Below are 18306 nucleotides of genomic sequence, written 5' to 3'. Positions count from 1 at the left end.
CAGAGAAGACCACCATAAAACAGAACTAAACATTCAGGGGACATCAACTTCACAAAAAAAAAAAAAAAAAAAAAAAAAAAAAAAAAAAAAAAAAATTATTCATTTTGATTCTTAACTAAATGGTCCTTAAGAATCCTCTTGAAAGTGCCAAACGAGTGGCATTTCTGTACTGAAGAAGGCAGGGAGTTCCAAACTTGATGACAAGCAATGAGGGGATTGAAATCTGACCGCACAGTGGGAGTAGGAGGAATGCAGATATTATGCGACGAACGAAGGTTATATGGAGCTGAATCAGAAATAAACCGAGGAGTTTTTTGAAGAAATTTTGGAAGATTGCCATGAAGCTGATGAAAAACAAAAGAAGCACAAGAAAGAATGTAGATAGACTGTATATTTAGACGCGGTCTTGGTTAATAACTGTTGGTGTCAATAACCAGACGCCGTTTTTTATCATACATGACAGAAAGCGACCGCAGTGTAGAAGGAAAAGTAGACATCCATACTATGGGGCAATAAGAAACATATGACTGGACAAGGCAGAAAAAAAGAAGCTTCAGAATAGATCCAGGAAAGGTGTGTTTGAGTTTTCGAATGACACCCAAACTCCGTGAGACCTTAACCCTAATCATGGCTATATTGTGTCTAAACGAAAGGTTCTCATCAAGCAGGATACCAAGATACCGGACCAACCGATTCTTTGGTCTACACAAGGGGTACCTGAAGCTGTGTCAGTTGAGGAAAGCTACACCAATTCGAGAAAAAATAAGAAAATGTGACTTGGTAACATTCAAGGCCAAGCAATTCGCCTCAAACCATGTAACTACTCTCTCAAATAGTGCCACCAGATTAGATCTGACATCATATTCCGTCCTCCCTACAGTACCAAAAGTGCTGTTGTCAGCAAAAGCAACGAGTTAATCTTCATTAGAAGTAGCATTGAGAAACCCAGGAACATCCAGATGACAAAGATTGCAGCATACTAGAGGACTGGTGTTCTTGACTGCTGAAATCATATCATTGACATAAACCAAAAATTAAAAGGGGCCAAGAACAGATCCCTGGGGGACGCCATATTCTACTTCAGAAGGAATCTGGAAAAGAGTATCAATTTAAATAATTCTACCAGAAATATATGATTAAAACCAAGAGAAAACATTTTATCTTATACCAATATGTGATAATTTCCAACGAAGAAGTTGATGAGGCAAAGAATTAAATGCTTTACGAACATCCAAAAATAAAGCTGCCGGGATAAGACCTAAATCTATTGCCGAATGAATGAAATTCAAAGAGATGCACAAGCATGCTCTTTAGAGTGATTCGCTTGGAATCCGAACTGGAAATCATGGTAAAAATTTTTGACATCCAGAAAACTAAGAAGCCTGGATAGCAAAGCCATCTCAAAAATTTTGCTGAAAACAGATAGAAGAGAAATTGGCCTATAATTAGCAGGATCACTCCGGGACCCACCTTTATACAGCACGATAACCTTAGCTCGCTTGAGCGATTTAGGGAAAATTTCATTCATGACAGACAGATTGACAAGCTTAGTCAATGGTGACAGAATAGCAGGAAGAACGGCACGGATAACCCTTGTAGGAATTCTGTCTGGCCCTGAAGACGATGAACCTTTAAGTGCATTTACGATCCGAGCTACCTCGAACTCAGAAACAGGGTTCAAGACCATTGACTTTAAACATGGGGGTCCAAGATAGGCTCTGAAATCGCAACGAGGAGTTCTATAGCTCACAGAAGAAGCAGTCGTTTATACGATATTAGCAAAAAAAGACGTAATCTCTAGCGGTACAATTTATTAAACGTTGTCAAATTTAACGTCAACAATCACCGGTGTTGGAACTGAAGGCGGGGGGGAGTAGGTCTAAGTACAGAATTAATAATTTTCCATGTCTTCCCAACATCCTTTCCACTCTCAGAAAATTTCCTGTGATAATACTGAGACTTGGCCTTCCGACACAGAGAATTAAATATATTCCTATAAGCCTTGAACCGCTGATGATGAGAAGCAGATGACGAAGCCTTGTATAGTTTCCACAGATAATTTTTCCTTTTCCAGCTTTTATGGAGACCTGGAGTCATCCGCGGATTCAGCAGTACTCTCCTTTTCGAGGTATGAGGCTTTGCATTCCGGTGGCAAACTTCTAGGATACCATCTTTTACTGAACCATAAAAGAAATCAAAAGAGCGGTTAAAATCATATTCAGAATCCAAACTATCCCATGACTGATCAATCAAACGAGATTTAAGTAGACTGATCTCACTGACACCAAAATAGAAAAATGGGAGATTAGATGGCGAAGCTTTACACTGCGATTGATTAGCAGTCCTATATCGTGAAATAGCAGTGAAATGATCAGAAATATCACTAACCATCACCGAATTATCTAAGACATCTAGTGACGAAAAAATATTATCAATAAGTGATGCATGCATTTCTGTAACTCGGGTTGGTATACAAACTGAAGGTAGAGTTCCGCAAAAAGCATCATTGACAAAAAATCTGCAGCCGAAGCAGAATTTTGATCCAGCAGGTTAAGGTTGAAATCCTCAGTAAGGATAAGTTTGCCAGGATTCTTTTGGACTAAGTCCAAAACTTCTGCCAGAGTTTTTATAAACAAAGGGATAGATTCACTAGGGGACCTGTAAGCCAAACCGACGACTAAGTTCTTACAATCTGACTTAATCTTAATAAAAAGAAATTTAAATATTCTTCCTCATTTCTAATCAAATCACTTCGGAAATTATACACAAGATGATCGGCAATATACAGGGCAAGGCCACCTTTCGCCATCTGTTTCCGGTTCATCCTCTCCATCCTAAATCTTTGGATATCTAAAAGCATATCCTTTTTTGAATCCAGGAAAGTTTCACATAAACCAATAACATCCGGAGCTACCCCACTGACGATCCGTTTCAGCTCATCAAAAGAGGACCAAAGTCCCTGAATGTTTAGGTGAAGCACAGAGAAAATACCATCTTGTTTAGAAGAGGCAGAACCACTTAATTGCGAAACATATTTACTTTCAATAACTGATTTAGGATCATTATAATTCCTATTTCTACTTCCAACTGAATTATCAATTATACTTTCTATATCTAAAGGATTATTTTTTAACTCAATAAAACATTCCCCCAAAGAGTTAACATCACCCTGGTCACTAAAAGAATTAATCATTTTACTTACGGTGGATGGTAGATCCGCTCCGCGACCAAACTCACCAGACCAAAGGTTAACAACATAAATAAATAAATAAAATCACAATAATCATACCAATAAGTAAGATACATATACATTTTATATTATTGAACAAATTAATAATAATAATTTCAGATAAATTTAGTAACTTTCTTAAATCATTAATCATACTACTCAGTTCCAGAAATAAAAAATAAATAACGCTAAAGCTCCACTGCATTAATGTACCATGAGACCAATACAAGTAAAATTATTTTCAAGATAACAAAGGATTAAACTCCCAAACTGACGCAATGACTTGTGAGAACAGGCATGTAACAAAAAATAATAATTATTGAAATCCATAAATTTCATTGAAGTTAATTGGAACGAAAGTAAATCATTAGACAGATACGCACAGAGAAAAAAAAATAAGCAAAAGATAAATATAATACGCTTAATATATGAATGGCAAGATACTAAACATATCTAAAAAAAAAACAAAAAAAAAAAAAAAAAAAAAAAAAAAAAAAAAAATTAATCTTAAAAAAAGTCGGCTAGAGTATTAATTTTTTTAGTGACACTTTCACCGTTAGGCCTTGCCAAAATTTTCCCACGATAAGTCCAAACATTTCTAAGACCAAATCTGTCCTTAGCGGCATATAGGATCTCACGTCGCCTCTTTGTTAATGCTTCCGATAGGAAAATTCCACTTGAAGCTAACCTAGCTTTTGCTTTGAAGACTTTCTTCGCTATATCACTATTCACAAATTTAACTAAAACAGGAGGGACTTTGTCGTTTAGGGAGGCATCGGTTAAAGCAGGAGATATTTTGAATCTGTAGATATTCCTAATTTGGGCAACATTAATTTCAGTCAGGTTCATTTTGGTTATGAAAACTTGCAGGATTGTTGATTGGAGGTCAGATCCGGACTGTTGCTTAACACCATGCAAAATTAGCGAATCAAGCAGCACTTCTTGTTTAAATGGATCTAGTTTCATCTCAATTTTCTTGATTTTCTCTTCTTGATTTATACTTTGGTTGCGAAGAGTTTTCAGCGATTGTTCAATTTTGTTCAATTTTTTCAAATTTGGGTTGATAATCAAGAGTAATCGCATCATATATTTGACAAATAATGTCGTGGGATGACTGGCGGAAGGAATCAGCATCCGAAAACCTTTCATTAACCTTCTTAGTTATATTTTGCAGTAACTCTCGCTTAGTTTTTTCCAGGTCAAGTTCCGTAGAAGTGATTTTATCCATCAACGAAGCACATTCTCCTGTATTAGATTCCTTAATTGTTAATGCATTAAATGTCTTAGAAAGGGACTTTTAAATATCGGGTGAATTTGTCAAATCATCAAATGCAGCCTTTACACCTGCAGTCTGTTTTGTTGAAGTTCGGCTAACGCTTGGATTATATTCTGCTAAGTTGGCTTCAACAAGTCTGTATTCATCATGTGTCCCATAGGAAAATACCAAATATGATGGCTTTCCTTTGCTATCCTTGGACACTTTTAGTATCTTTACTGGCCAATGACGATAATTTTTGAAGTTAGCTAACGCGATATCAAACTCTTTAAATGCAGGCATTTCCTATTAAGGAGAGGACAAAAGTAAAAGAAACTTATCTTTATCTAAGTAAAGAACCTTAAGGAAAAATTTAGTTGGAAAAATGCTCCAAAGATGCAATAATATATATCCAAAATAATCTATAAAATCCACTAATTTCTGTCTATTTCAATACCAATTAGTTTGGCACCAAAGGTGAACACAGATCAATTAGCTCGCAGTACGTTTACTCAAGAAAAGTCAATGGAGCAATAAATTTCACCTGTGTCTTAATCCGTTTAGTTGAACAAACCAGTTCTTTATTGTTCAGAGACTATAAAATATCCGTTTTAATCTAGGTGTTCACTGAATGAAAGCGAGTGAAACTTAAATTGAATATGCAAATCAAGTTTGAATCGAATAAAAATAACTACAAACAAGAGTTTGGGTATCATCTCACTGCAAAAGCCTAAAACCCACTGCGTCATAAGGGGGTTTAGACCATTTCACTTGCTGCCACAAAGGGATCACGACTGTTTGGAATTGACCTTAATAGGAATTTGTGTGCCAAAGCAATTTTGCATCTATCACAGAGTATGTATTTTAACCTTATAATTGGTTATAATAGATTTCCTATGTGTTCTTCCCATACAAAACCGCTTCCCATAAGTTATAAACCCCCCCTTAATAAGTTATGCCCCAGGGCTATAACTTACAACGCCTACCCCTGGGCCCTGGTGGGCTGTGTCAACACCGGAGTTTTTTGTTATCAGAACTTTGAACTATTTGAACAAAATGTCTATCTCAAAATTCTTATCTGATGCATTTAGGGCGTGGAGGAGGGAGAGGGGCTAGTTGCCTTTCAATCTCTTTTGACTCTTAAAAAGTGAACAAGAACTTTCAATTTTCAATCAAATGAGCCCTCTCTAAAGTTTATACAAGCATCCCTTCCATAAGAAATAATATGAAGGATTCGGAGAATCCTTAAATTACAACCCTTGCCCTGAGGGCTTTGGGGGAGTTGCAATCCTCAAACACCTAATTTCCAAAACTTAAAACTAAGTTTAATAAAATGGCTGTCTTAAAATTTTGATGGGATGTGTTTGGGGAAAAGGTGGGCGTGAGAGTGGGGTTAGTTGCCCTCAAATCACTTTCGACTATTACAAAGGGCACTAGCCCTCGGAACTTCCAATCGAATGAGCCTTTTTTGAAATTTCTACGACACCGCCTTCTATAAAAATATTATATGCCCCCAGGGCATAACTTAAAACTCTTGCCCTGAGGGTTGTGGGGGAGTGTCCTCCTCAAAAACATATTTTCTATCTGAAAATCAACAACGCTGAACAAAATGGCTATCTCAAAATTTTGATTGGATGTGTTTGGGGGAATGATGGGCGTGGGAGGAGGGGGGCTAGTTGCCCTCAATCACTTTCGACTATTAAACAGGGCACTAGCCCTTTGAATTTCCAATTGAATGTGCCTGTCTTGAAGTTTCTACGACAACGCCTTCTATAAAAACCTTATATGCCCCCAGCGCATAACTTAAAACTCCTGCCCTGAGGGTTGTGGGAGAGTGTCCTCCTCAAAAACATATTTTCTATCGGGAAATCAACTACACTGAATAAAATGGCTATCTCAAAAGTTTGATTGGATGTGTTTGGGGAAATGATGGGCGTGGGGATGGCTAGTTGCCCTCTAATCACTTTAGACTATTAAACAGGGCACTAGCCCTTTGAATTTCCAATCGAATGAGCCTGTTTTGAATTTTCTACGACAACGCCTTCTATAAAAACCTTATATGCCCCCAGGGCATAACTTAAAACCTTTGCCCTGAGGGTTGTGGGGGAGTGTCCTCCTCAAAAATATATTTTCAATTTGGAAATCAACTACGCTGAACAAAAATGGCTATCTCAAAATTTTGATTGGATGTGTTTAGGGGAATGAAGGGCGTAGGGGGGGGGGGACTAGTTGCCCTCCAATCACTTTTGACTATTAAAAAGGGCACTTTCCCGTTGAATTTTAAATCGAATGAGGCCTTTTTTGAAGTTTTTATGACAACGCCTTCTATAAAAACCTCATATGCCCCCAGGGCATAACTTAAAACCCTTGCCCTGAGGGTTGTGAGGGATTGTCCTCCTCAAAAACATGTTTTCTATCTGAAAAACAACTGCGCTGAACAAAATGGATATCTCCAAATTTTGATTGGATGTGTTGGGGGGAATGATGGAAGTGGGGAGAGGGCGAGGGGGCTAGGGGCCCTCCAATCACTTTTGACTATTAAAAATGGCACTAGCCCTTTGAATTTCCAATCGAATAAGCCTGTTTTTAAGTTTCTACGACCACACCTTCTATAAAAATCTTATAAGCCCCCAGGACATGTCTTACAACCCTTGCCCGGAAGGTTGTGGGGGAGTGTCCTCCTCAAAAACATATTTTCTATCTGGAAATCAACTGCGCTGAACAAAATGGCCGCCTCCAAATTTTTATTGGATATGTTCGGGGAAATTATGGGCGTGGGGGGGGGGGCTAGTTGCACTCCAATCACTTTCGACTATTAAAAAGGGCACTATCCCTTTAATTTCCAATCGAATGAGCCTGTTTTGAAGTTTCTACGACAACGCCTTCTATAAAAACCTTATATGCCCCAAGGTCATAACTTAAAACCCTTGCCCTGAGGGTTGTGGGGGAGTGTCCTCAAAAATATGTTTTCTATCTGGAAATCAACTACGCTGAACAAAATGGCTATCTGAAAATTTTGATTGGATGTGTTCGGGGAAATGATGAGCGTAGGGGGGGAGGGGCTAGTTACACTCTAATCACTTTCGACTATTGAAAAGAGCACTAGACCTTTAATTTTCGATCGAATGATCATGTTTTGAAGTTTCTACTACAACGCCTTCTATAAGAAACCTTATATGCCCCCAGGGCATAAATTAAAACCCTTGCCCTAATGGTTGTGGGGGAGTATCCTCCTCAAAAATATATTTTCTATTTGGAAATCAACTACGCTGAACAAAATGACTATCTCAAAATTTTGATTAGATATGTTTGGGGGAATGATGGGCGTGGGGGGAGGGGGGCTAGTTACACTCCAATCACTTTCGACTATTTAAAAAGGGCACTAGCTCTTTATTTTCCAATCGAATGAGCCTGTTTTGAAGTTTCTACGACAACGCCTTCTATAACAGCCTTATATGCCCCCAGGGCATAACTTAAAACCCTTGCCACGAGGGTTCTGGGGTAGTAACCTCCACAAAAATATATTGTTTATGTGGAAAACAACTACGTTGAAAAAAATGGTTACATATAAATTGTTATGATATGTATTTGGGGAAACGATGGGCGTGGGGGGGGCTAGTTACCCTCCAATCATTTTTGACTATTTAAAAGGGCACTAGAACTCTCGATTTCCAATCGAATGAGCCCCCTTTGAAGCTTCTACGACGACCCCTTCCATATGAAGTGCCTTTGGGGGAATAAAAATAATAAATAATAAAACATTGGAGCCGTATGGCCTTTACTATAGGCAACGCTACAGCGTTGCCTCTGATGATAAAGAAAAATACGCTGCCCATGATATTTTGTCTTGAAATTTCAATTATACAGTATTAGAAGTGCCGATTAGACCAGGTAAGCTACCCCCCTAAAATTCAGCCTATGGGCGCCATGGTATATTATATTTCAGAAGCTTGTCCTCTGTTTAAATGAAGCAATAGCTTCAAATTTGTATGATTAAGCATTTATTTTGTTTTCCAATGACCGAGGCTTTGGACTTGATCCCCCAGGATGAATTATAAGAAACAGAAAAGGTCGAAACTGAGTATCTTCTATGTGTCCCTTGATGTAAAATTTGGTCTTCACTTACTGACTTTCTTTTTAGGCTCTTGAAAACGTCTTTGCAATCGCCCAGGTGAAAAATTCTAGAATCTGTGTCGATAATCTCAAGCCTGAAATAAGAAGCTCAATTCAAGCAGGTTTTGGATCCGAGTCCAAGATACTTTTTGCCTCAAGCTCAGTCCGCTCTCAAATGGCAGAAGAAGTAGCATAATTCTCAGAAATAAGCTTTGAAGGTTTTACAAGGCTTTTCATGACTTTTTATTTATACTTTTCTTATACTTTGATTTTAAAAAAATAAAAAATAGGAATACATTTGTTTTTACTTAGTCTGTCAGAAACCTTATGATAACGGGCTCTAAGTAAAGACCAACCCCATCCAATAGTAAACGAATCTCAAAGAAACAGAATTTTAAAACAAAACATTCATCAAAATAATTTTCTTTTTGTGATATTTCCTAATCTATAAAGTTTACTAAATTTATAGTTACTCATAAAAGTCATAAAAACAGACCTGACAAACCCCGCGGAAAATACCTCCCCGTGGAAAATACCCCCTTCCCCAGTAAATACCCTCCCTGAAAATAACCCCCCTCACCCCGTAGAAAATAAGGCTCTCCAAATTTGAGAATTTTATCTGAGTTTAATTTTTCTAATTTTCGTAGGGGGATGGTGTTTTGGTAGGCCTACTTGTGTATTATGGGCAATCCCTCAAGTTCACACTATGTAAAACTCGAAAACAAACCGGTTTCTTTCTTAGTTTTTTTTTCAACTTAGCGCGAGATAAGACAAAGACAAGTGACAGAATATATGGGAATATATAATTTGGGCTATATATTTTCACACAAGGGGGGGGGGGAAGTAAAGTATTTGGACACTTTGAAGTCAGAAAACAATTCTTTCTAGGTATATGGCCACTAAAAAATTAAAGAAGAATAGCTAGGTACCTAAAAATTTTGTTATCTTAAAAAAAAAAATCCAGAAAAAAGTAAATATGATGTTTCATTTAAGTGTTTTTTTCCAAAAGTTGAATGTTTTTTTTCATCGTTTTTCCAAGTATTAAGTACTATTATTAGGTAAGTGTAGTGTTTTATTTAAGTTTTTTATGATGATCGCTGATCAAAGTTTATGTTATTTGTGCCTTTCATTTATGTTATTTTACTATGTTCATGGCCGTATATTTGACTTTAAAATACACTTATCTATCTTATATATCTAATATGCAGAATAATTCTACCTAACACATTTTGCATACAGACCCGCTATACTTTACCCATTCCCCCTAATGTGCAAATCTACAGCCCAAATTTGTTTCTAAAGTAACGAAGAAACTAACGGAAAAAAAACGGTGTGTTCTCGAATTTTACACAGCGTAAACTTGAGTGACTGGCGCATAATACACAAGTACCAAATTCCTTCCCCTTATGGAAATAAAAAATAAAAATAAAACTCACACAAAATTCTCAAACTTGGAAAACATTATTTTCCACGGGGAAGGGGGGGGGGAGGGATAAACCCGACTCGCACTATTCTTTGCTGCTGTAAGCTATGTCACGATGAAGCTTCTTTTCAGCCTGTAAATGATTATGAAAAAAAAGAAATAATGAGCATGTGACTTTTGCAGGTGATACCACACTAGACTGCTGTGACAGGGATAAAACAGCGTTCATTTCCAAACTTAGGGCTGTTCTCGAGGAGACGTATCTCTGGATGGATTCTAGCCGTCTTGTGATTAACATTGATAAATTTTGCGTTTTATTTTCTTGCCGGGTCGGAAGTGTCCATCCAAAGATATGTGGTATCAAAACATCCAGAGGTTTGATCAGTCGGCCAGAAAAGCGTTTTGCAAAATACCTGGGAGCCCTGCTTGATGAGAACCTGTCATTCGTGCATCACATTCAAGCAGTAGAGCTGAAGATATCCTGGAATCTTGGAATAATAAAGAAACTAAAGAACACTTGCAGGAAACAGAGGTTTGACGCAGGAAACATTGGTCCTGCTATACAACACTCTTATCAAACCCTATTTACAGTACTGTGCAATGATTTAGCAATTGACTTTTAGATCTCACCTGCAGAAGCTCAATTCGATTCATAAGCGATCTTTGAAATTAATTGGAAAAAATTAAGAGTTTTTGTCAATGGAGCTGTATCATCAGTCATGCTTGACTTTTGTGTTCACGTTGCTAGCTGGTGATCTTCCTTATACGTTTAAAACATTATTTCGACCAATCTCGGACCAGCATAATGTAACTACCCGATCATCATCAAACCTGCAAATACCCTTCTCCCCGACTGTACGATCGGATTTTCTCAGAACGTAACTTGTGCAAAGTTATGAAGCCTGTTCCCAGAAGAGCTGAGAGGCAGGAGGTCCCTCGCCTCATTTAAAAGAAGAGTAATAAATCATTTATTAGCATTGGAAAAGACTAGTTAAATCATGGTTAATAAAACGATTTTTATATAAAGTATTAAATATAAATATATTCAAATAAAGTTAACTTTTTTGGTATAATGATGAGGTGGTTTCCCCTTGGGTAAAGGGCTGGAGGATATTTGGTAGTTTTGTCGGATAATTGAGAAGTAAGATTGTTTCTGAGAGTAGGAGCAATGGCAACGCTGTGTATTATGTTTAAAAAGTAGCAATTGAGGATCTTGGCGTCCATGAATGGACTGAGTATTGTTGTTATGTGGAATTTATTTTTTGAACTGAAGATGAACCCCCTTGAGCTTGAACTTGAATTAAAATGAACAAACGAACGACCGTTCCTTCTTTTTGTAGAAGGGATGGTCGTAGATATGTGCAATGAGGCTTATTTTATGAAGTCAAGATTTCTAGTGTCCTTTCAAAGGCTGAAAGTAACTCCAGGATAATCTACCCCTTGTGTGTCCTCTTTGATTCCCAGACACCTCTAACCATCTAAAACATCAGATCAAAATCTTAATATAACCATTTCAACCTAAATGATTGAAAAGTACAAAAATTGTGTTTCCAGGGGGTAAATAACCCACGCAGCTCAAAGGTCAAGTGTACCAAACTGATACTTGGTCTATTATACAAAACAATATTCTAGTAGAAAACTGGGCATGTTACACTTTGCTCAAATACGAATCTTTCAAGAGATTTAAATATCATTTATTTTAGGTACAAACTAGGCCTATAATTCCCCAGCCTCTCATCCCTATGTGCTAGCTATAACATCCTTTTACCTACAATGGCATTGGATCCAAATGCCAAAATAGCAATTATGCTAATAAAAGTCAAAAGCACTTATAAATATGCTTCTGTGGATGGAATGAGCTACATAACCCGAGGATCAAGGGCCCTGATAAGTCTGAACTACCCATTACTCACCGCAGAAAAGGCAGCCATATTGGTGTACATGTAACTGAACCACCGTGTAAATGAGCCTCAAGCAACTGAACCCCTGTAACTACACCACAGTGCAACTGAACCACCGTGCAACTGAACCACCGTGCAACCGAACCCCTGTATAACCAAACCCCCGTGAAATTGAACCCTTGTATAACTGAACCACTTACAAGAACTACCGTGTAACTGAGCCTCCAGCAACTGAGTCCCTATAACTGAACCACCATCTAACTGAACCACCGTGCAACTGAACTACCGTGTAACTGAACCCCTGCATAACTGAACCTCGTGCAACTGAAACATCGTGTAACTGAACCACCAGGCAATGGAACTCCATTTAACTAAACCCTCATGCAACTAGACCCCCGTGCGACTCAACCCCGTTTAAATGAACCCCCATATAACTGAACCTCCGTGCAACTGAACCACCTTGGAACTGAACCACTGAACTCAGTTTTTAAGTATTCGAAAAATATGAGGTAATATCATTGGGTAAAAAACACAAGTTAGAATTTTTACATGTTCAACGTTGTTGGAATTGTTTGTTTCTTAAAGTTATGATATAAAGGCCTGTCAAGATCCTTCATAAAAAAAATAATTTTTTTACTTTTGCAAAAAAAAAATAAGATCTGATGTCACAAACCATTATCAACATTATCAACATTGGCATGTTGATAAGAATCAACATGCCATCTATAGTACATTCAATGCTATTGTGTCTGAGTTTGCATCTTTGCTGGTAACTTGAAAAAGTTTCTGAATTATTTTGAGGTCTTTTCCTGTTGTTGTTTACCCACTAAAGATAGATTTTTTGTCAAGAAGCGTTTGTGTGATTTTCTCTAATTGTTAGAACAAGCCTTTTTTCTTGGGTATTTTCACCAGCGGCATCTTTTTTTTCTCGGGTAGATTGGCACGACATCTGTAGTATCAATTTTCTATAGCGCCATTTTTAATTTCTTATGATTAAGAAGCGTGCTGGGAACTATCAGAAGAGGGGAAGGAACCTCCCGCAAGCGTGGTATTGTACCCGCCGGTATTAAGTTACCCGTAAATTGCGGGGGACAGTTTAGGGGGTCCTTACACTTCCCTTGTTCCTAGGTTCCTTCATTCTGTATGTATTCAGAATTCGGGGCTGATGGCGTGGACCACTGGAATGCTCGTTTATTGTCCTGTTCTGAATTTTGTCTAAAAACCGTATCGAAAAAGGCTTTTCTGCAGATGTTATGAAGAAGTATATGTCTGAATTTTTCACGTTCGCCCAGGTTTCTGAAGCAAGGAGGCAAATCTTCAAGTTTTGCCATACTGGTGAAGTTCAGCCTAAGAGAGTGGGTACAAATGCGTTTATTAATAGTGTTTCTGATATTATCGATACTATTGCAAAGTATGATGCTGATGATGTTGGTCTGCCAGTCTTTGTTATCTGTCACCTTTGTGAAGTACCACTTATTCCTGCCAATGCTTTTTGCCCGTTGAGTTGCCATGTAAACTCCTGTTTGTCTGAGCTACGCTCTTTGTCTGAGTGTGTGAGAACTCTCCTGCCTTGAACAATTGGATGTCCTCCGTCGTTAATGCAAGAATTTACCGTCTCTTCAGCACGTCCTATGCAGTTATTCTAAAAAACCAACCAATTGACCTCAAAGATCCTATTGAGCGCAAAGAGACCCTTGATACCCTGGAAGGTCATGATGGTATCGTAAGTGTGAGATCTGATCCTGTTAAGAAAAGGTGGGTAGTCCATACCCGAGATAAAGCCTCAGCCGTGTCTCTTGCCGCCGCTACAACTAGTCAGCTAAGTGTATTCACTCATGTTCTTAATCAAAAATTGTTTGATATCGTGAGGAATATTGTTGTTTTTGAGCGAAAATCAGACCTTATTTATATGATTCCTAGTCTCGTTGATACAACTAAAATTGGAAGTTCCGGATCTTCCCGCCTTGAATGTCTAGACGATGCTGCCTTAAATAAAGCTAATAACGTGGGTTTGTGTTTGGAATACGAGCTTTTTAAAATTAGACGTTTTCAGAAGTGACCTCCTAGATTTTACCGTTGTCAATCGCCGAACCACACTGTCGGAAATTGCCCACTCCCATCGACTAATCAAAAGTGTTCACTATGCGCTGCTGGACATTGTAACACATGTGATAATCCTTGCACTGAAAGCCCGAATTGCGCCAACTGCGGGGGAAATCATGTTTCCTATAGTCTCAGATGCCCAGTGTTAAGAAAAAGCTCTGAATAAGGATAAAAAATGATTGTTAGTGGCAATAGATTTTGCTTTGTTTCACTTAATATTAACGAAACCAAAGACAAAGATATTCTTATTCATGAGCTTCTTGATTATTATATGATTTTCCTACAGGAACATTTTCTAACTAAAGCCAATACCTAACGGTCACCCACCCACCACACGTTTGTACGAGAAGCTAAAAAAAACGCGCGGTCGACCCTCTGGGGGCCTTGCAACTTTAATTCACCTCGCTAAGAAACCTGAGCTTAAATCTTCTGATCATAATTTACTGGCAATAAAATACGGTAGTATGGTCCTCATCAATGTCTTTATGCCAAGCAGTCGCAAGAAAATTTCTTCTCTACCTGTCTATACCGGTTCTTGTAAGTGACTCAGGACCCTTATGCTAAGAGTGACCAATCAGGGATTAAATTGGATTGTGGCTGGTGATATTAATGCCTATATTCTGTCCCAATCTGAAAGAAGTGACCTGTTTTTGATGCTTTGCCTAGTAGTTATCAGTTAGTCAATAAAGATAAACAGTTTAACTATATTCATAACCGTGATGGTTCTAGATCAAACCTTGATGATATTATAGTTTCAAGGGGATCTCTCGTGGTTCTTCCTGTCATTGTTTTGGATGATAAAATTGAGGACGATCGCTTGCCTTTAACTCGTGAAATTGAGAATCCTGCTCTACTCGCTTATAACCGTTTTTCTTACCATAATAAATGGTTTGATAAGCCAAATTGGAAACGAGTAAATTCTGAAGTTTATTTGTATGTTATTTGCTCGTTATTTTCAAGCCTGAAAGTGCCTTTTCACCTTTTACAAACCTCTGTAAGATCACCGACAGCTAAGATTGATATAAATTGTTACTATTACCAGATCGTGCATTGTTTGAAGTCAGCTGCTTCAGTTTCAGTTCCTGTTGAACGTTTTAGATTTGGCACCAGAAAACTGTTATGGAATGTGTGCCCAGAAGTGAAAAAAGCTAAACAACGCAGGAAGTTTTGGCTTCACCTTTGGATTGTTTGTGATCGGCCCAAGTCTGGCGAAGTATTTAAAATGAAGCAAAATTTGAAACGTCAGTTTAGATATTCTTTGCGTTAAGCCCACCTGAATGGTTTGGATGGTCCCTCGGATCGGAAGTCTTGGTCCAATGTAATTAATAGCAGCAAGTGTGTTCCTGCTGCCGTTTCGATTATCAAAATCAGTGATTTTGTAGCTCTTTTTTCTACATTTGATCATTCTATCCAGTCCATTTTTTCTTCCTTATTGCGTAATACTGTTCCTGGAGTTCTTCGGCAAGCCCATATATTGTCAATATCTAGTGGTGATATCTATCGGGCTTTTAAGAGTGTTAAGAAATTAAGTGCTCCTGATATGGATGGTCTGTGTTACAATCACTTCACCATTAAGTGTCCATTATTGTTAACACACATTCAGCTCTTATTCCAGATGTGTTTAGCCCAGTCGTTAGTTCCAGATAGTTGTCTTTCGGAAATCGTAACATCAATTTTGATAACGGGAAAGGACGCAGATCAGTGTTCCAGTTACCGACCAATTACAGTGTCCTGTTTCATGAGCAAGCTGTTCGAGTATGCCGTATTGCTTGAAGTTTTGAATAAATGTGATTTTTTTTATTATCAAGTTGGGTTCAGAACCGGTTTTGGTTGTTCTCAATCCCATCATATACTTGGTCAGTTACTCGTCTCTGCAAAAATGCAAAAAAAGCAACTTTATTTTTCTCGGTTGATACCTTGGGCACTTTTGACAACGTTGTACATTCGCAAGCGCTTCACTGCTTAGTTAAAGCAGGAGTTATTTGTTCGGTAGTAAAGTTCTTCAATATTGGTATTCCAATTCGTTGGTTTGGTTAAAATGGATATCTGATATATCCGAGCCTATGTCAGTAAAGAAGGGAGTCAGGCAAGGCGTTGTGCTGTCTCCATATATTTTAAAACTGTGCTTTCGGACTGTTTGCGAATGCTGTCTCCTACTGTGTTTTTAGAAAATACTTCTGTTAGTCACATTGCCTATGCTGATGATGTTCTGCTAGTTAGTCATAGTAGGTCATGCCTCACAAAGAACCTAAATGTTCTGATTAATGCTTTGAATATGATTGGGCTTTCAATAAATGCTACAAAATGCGAATTTTCTGTGTTTTAATACTGCTAACCCTGCTCCTTCTTTACATGTGGGGACAATGCTACTCAAGGGTGTCTCAAAGTTGAAATGGCTTGGGATTACTTTTTCTGACACACTTTCGACTACATGCTTGTCTCTGGTTGCTAGTGCTCTATTGCATTCGATTCTCATATGGTAAAATCTCGCCTAATAGAGGGAGGTACAGCCACCGAGGGTTATGTAAACTTTACCATAGTTTTTGTTCTCCTGCAATTCTTCTTTCCGGTTTACAGCCTCTAATGCGCAAAAAAGACCGTCTTCAGCTAAAGAGAGACTATTTTAAATATTGTAAATTCCTGCTATATTTGCCAAGGTGGTACAGAAATCACGGGATTATTTCTCATTTTGGACTTATCGACCCTCTAGTGCTACTTGACAACATCGCTAAGGATCTGAGGACCAATACTCTAAGGAAGATGTATGCCAGTGACCCCCTCAATTATTTTTTCCAGATTAGTGATTCTTTGGATATTGTTAAGTTATTTATGTTATGTTTTCCTTATTATTTCCTTGTGGATAATATTATTTTGTTTTTTTCTTTTTTTACTTCGCATTTATTTTATATTGCGGGTTACAAGTAAACTTACTTACTTACTTAAAGCTAATTTATTTTTCGTTATTTGAGATGAATCAGACCTTTCTGGACGTTAAGTAATAAACATATGTTTTGAAAATATTTGACCTTTGTAAATCAAGATAATGAATTTTGATCAGATGTCTTTGAGGATATTGCAGCTAAAAAGAATATAGGAGGGGCAGGGACGTCACTAGGCTTTTACCTTTGGAGGGGGGACGTCCAAAATGTGCCGACGAATTCGGGTAGGTGCCGACGACAACCGATATTTATTATTTCGTTTTTGAGGTGTTAAAATAGTGTTTATTAGTTGCAGAATATTGTCATATAATGTAGAGAAAAACTCAGGCATAAAAGCAAAATCAAGACAAAGAAAAATAAGCTAAACTTTAAGGCTGCGCGGCTTTTCAACTTTCCACTTTTCTATAAGTAGGTTGAGGCCAATTCTTTGTAGCAGGTCTTTTTCCGACATCATAAGCAAGAGATGGTCAAGTCGATCGTTTCCCAGAGTTAACCTCAATCTGTTCTTGACGATTTTCATCTTGCCAAATATTCGTTCACCTTTGGCTAATGTCACTGCAATAGTTTTTGCAAAAATGAATGCTCTGTAAACTATATGCAACCCTCGTCTGTTCTAATTTCCTAGAGAGAACAACTCGGCAAACTAAATGATACTTCTAGCGCTTTTGCAAATCTCTGCAAAAAGAACGGCAATGTTCCCTGTAACGGGCTAGGCATCTGAGGTGTTGAATATTTCTTCCTAACTTCTTCGAAATGAAAGCTTGTGTTCCATTGAAGTGCCCACACATGTTACTTGCCAAATAGTAGCATTGAAATGCCAGTTTTTCTACATTGATACGAGTCTTTTGCAAAACTCTTAGAATTTCTTCTCTTATATCGGCTCCTTTCTTTGACTCAGAATCTACAATGACGTGTAAACGCTCTTTACCGGATCTCTCTCTATCAATGTACCGTACACCTAAAGCTAAACACTCTTCATGGCTGGCAGGGTGGTGTTTCGTTTTCAAAGATGCCAAAGAAGTCAGCTTCACTAACTTTTGGTAGGATTTTTGAACTAGCTCTGTTCGAACAATCGTAATTAATTTATTTCGGCTATTACCCGACTGATAGCTGGTGACATTTGACTTCATCTGGTTTTTCATTCTGGTACATTTCGATGTTGTGTCTCGAATAAAGATTGGCTAGCTCAATATGAATTACCCGTCATTATTCTTCCCACGAAATTCCAGCCCTTGTTTACCTAGAGTGGTTGGTAACATCTAGCAGCGTATATATACACAAATAATGCAACCCCCGCTTACTCTTTCTTTTTCTGCTTTTATATATTTCATTAGTTATCCTTA

The 18306-nt window shown here is 37.9% G+C and overlaps 1 protein-coding gene across 1 annotated transcript in view; it reads left to right on the top strand.

Annotated features, from left to right (window-relative positions):
* LOC148938383 (uncharacterized) overlaps positions 1-9322 on the top strand; it is a 30251-nt gene extending 20929 nt beyond the window's left edge. The window contains exon 5 of the mRNA XM_089107842.1: positions 8626-9322. Coding sequence (XP_088963968.1) covers positions 8626-8793 — 168 coding nt within the window. The 3' untranslated portion in view covers positions 8794-9322. The remainder of the gene's footprint in view (positions 1-8625) is intronic.
* Positions 9323-18306: the final 8984 nt, after the last annotated feature.

The sequence above is a fragment of the Artemia sp. Qi Xiang Cuo genome, unplaced genomic scaffold (genome assembly GCF_049724085.1).
Source record: "Artemia sp. Qi Xiang Cuo unplaced genomic scaffold, ASM4972408v1 HiC_scaffold_2954, whole genome shotgun sequence".
Lineage (NCBI taxonomy): Eukaryota > Metazoa > Arthropoda > Branchiopoda > Anostraca > Artemiidae > Artemia > Artemia sp. Qi Xiang Cuo.
The sequence above is the reverse complement of the archived record's forward strand: the minus strand, read 5'-3'. Positions and strand labels throughout refer to the sequence as shown.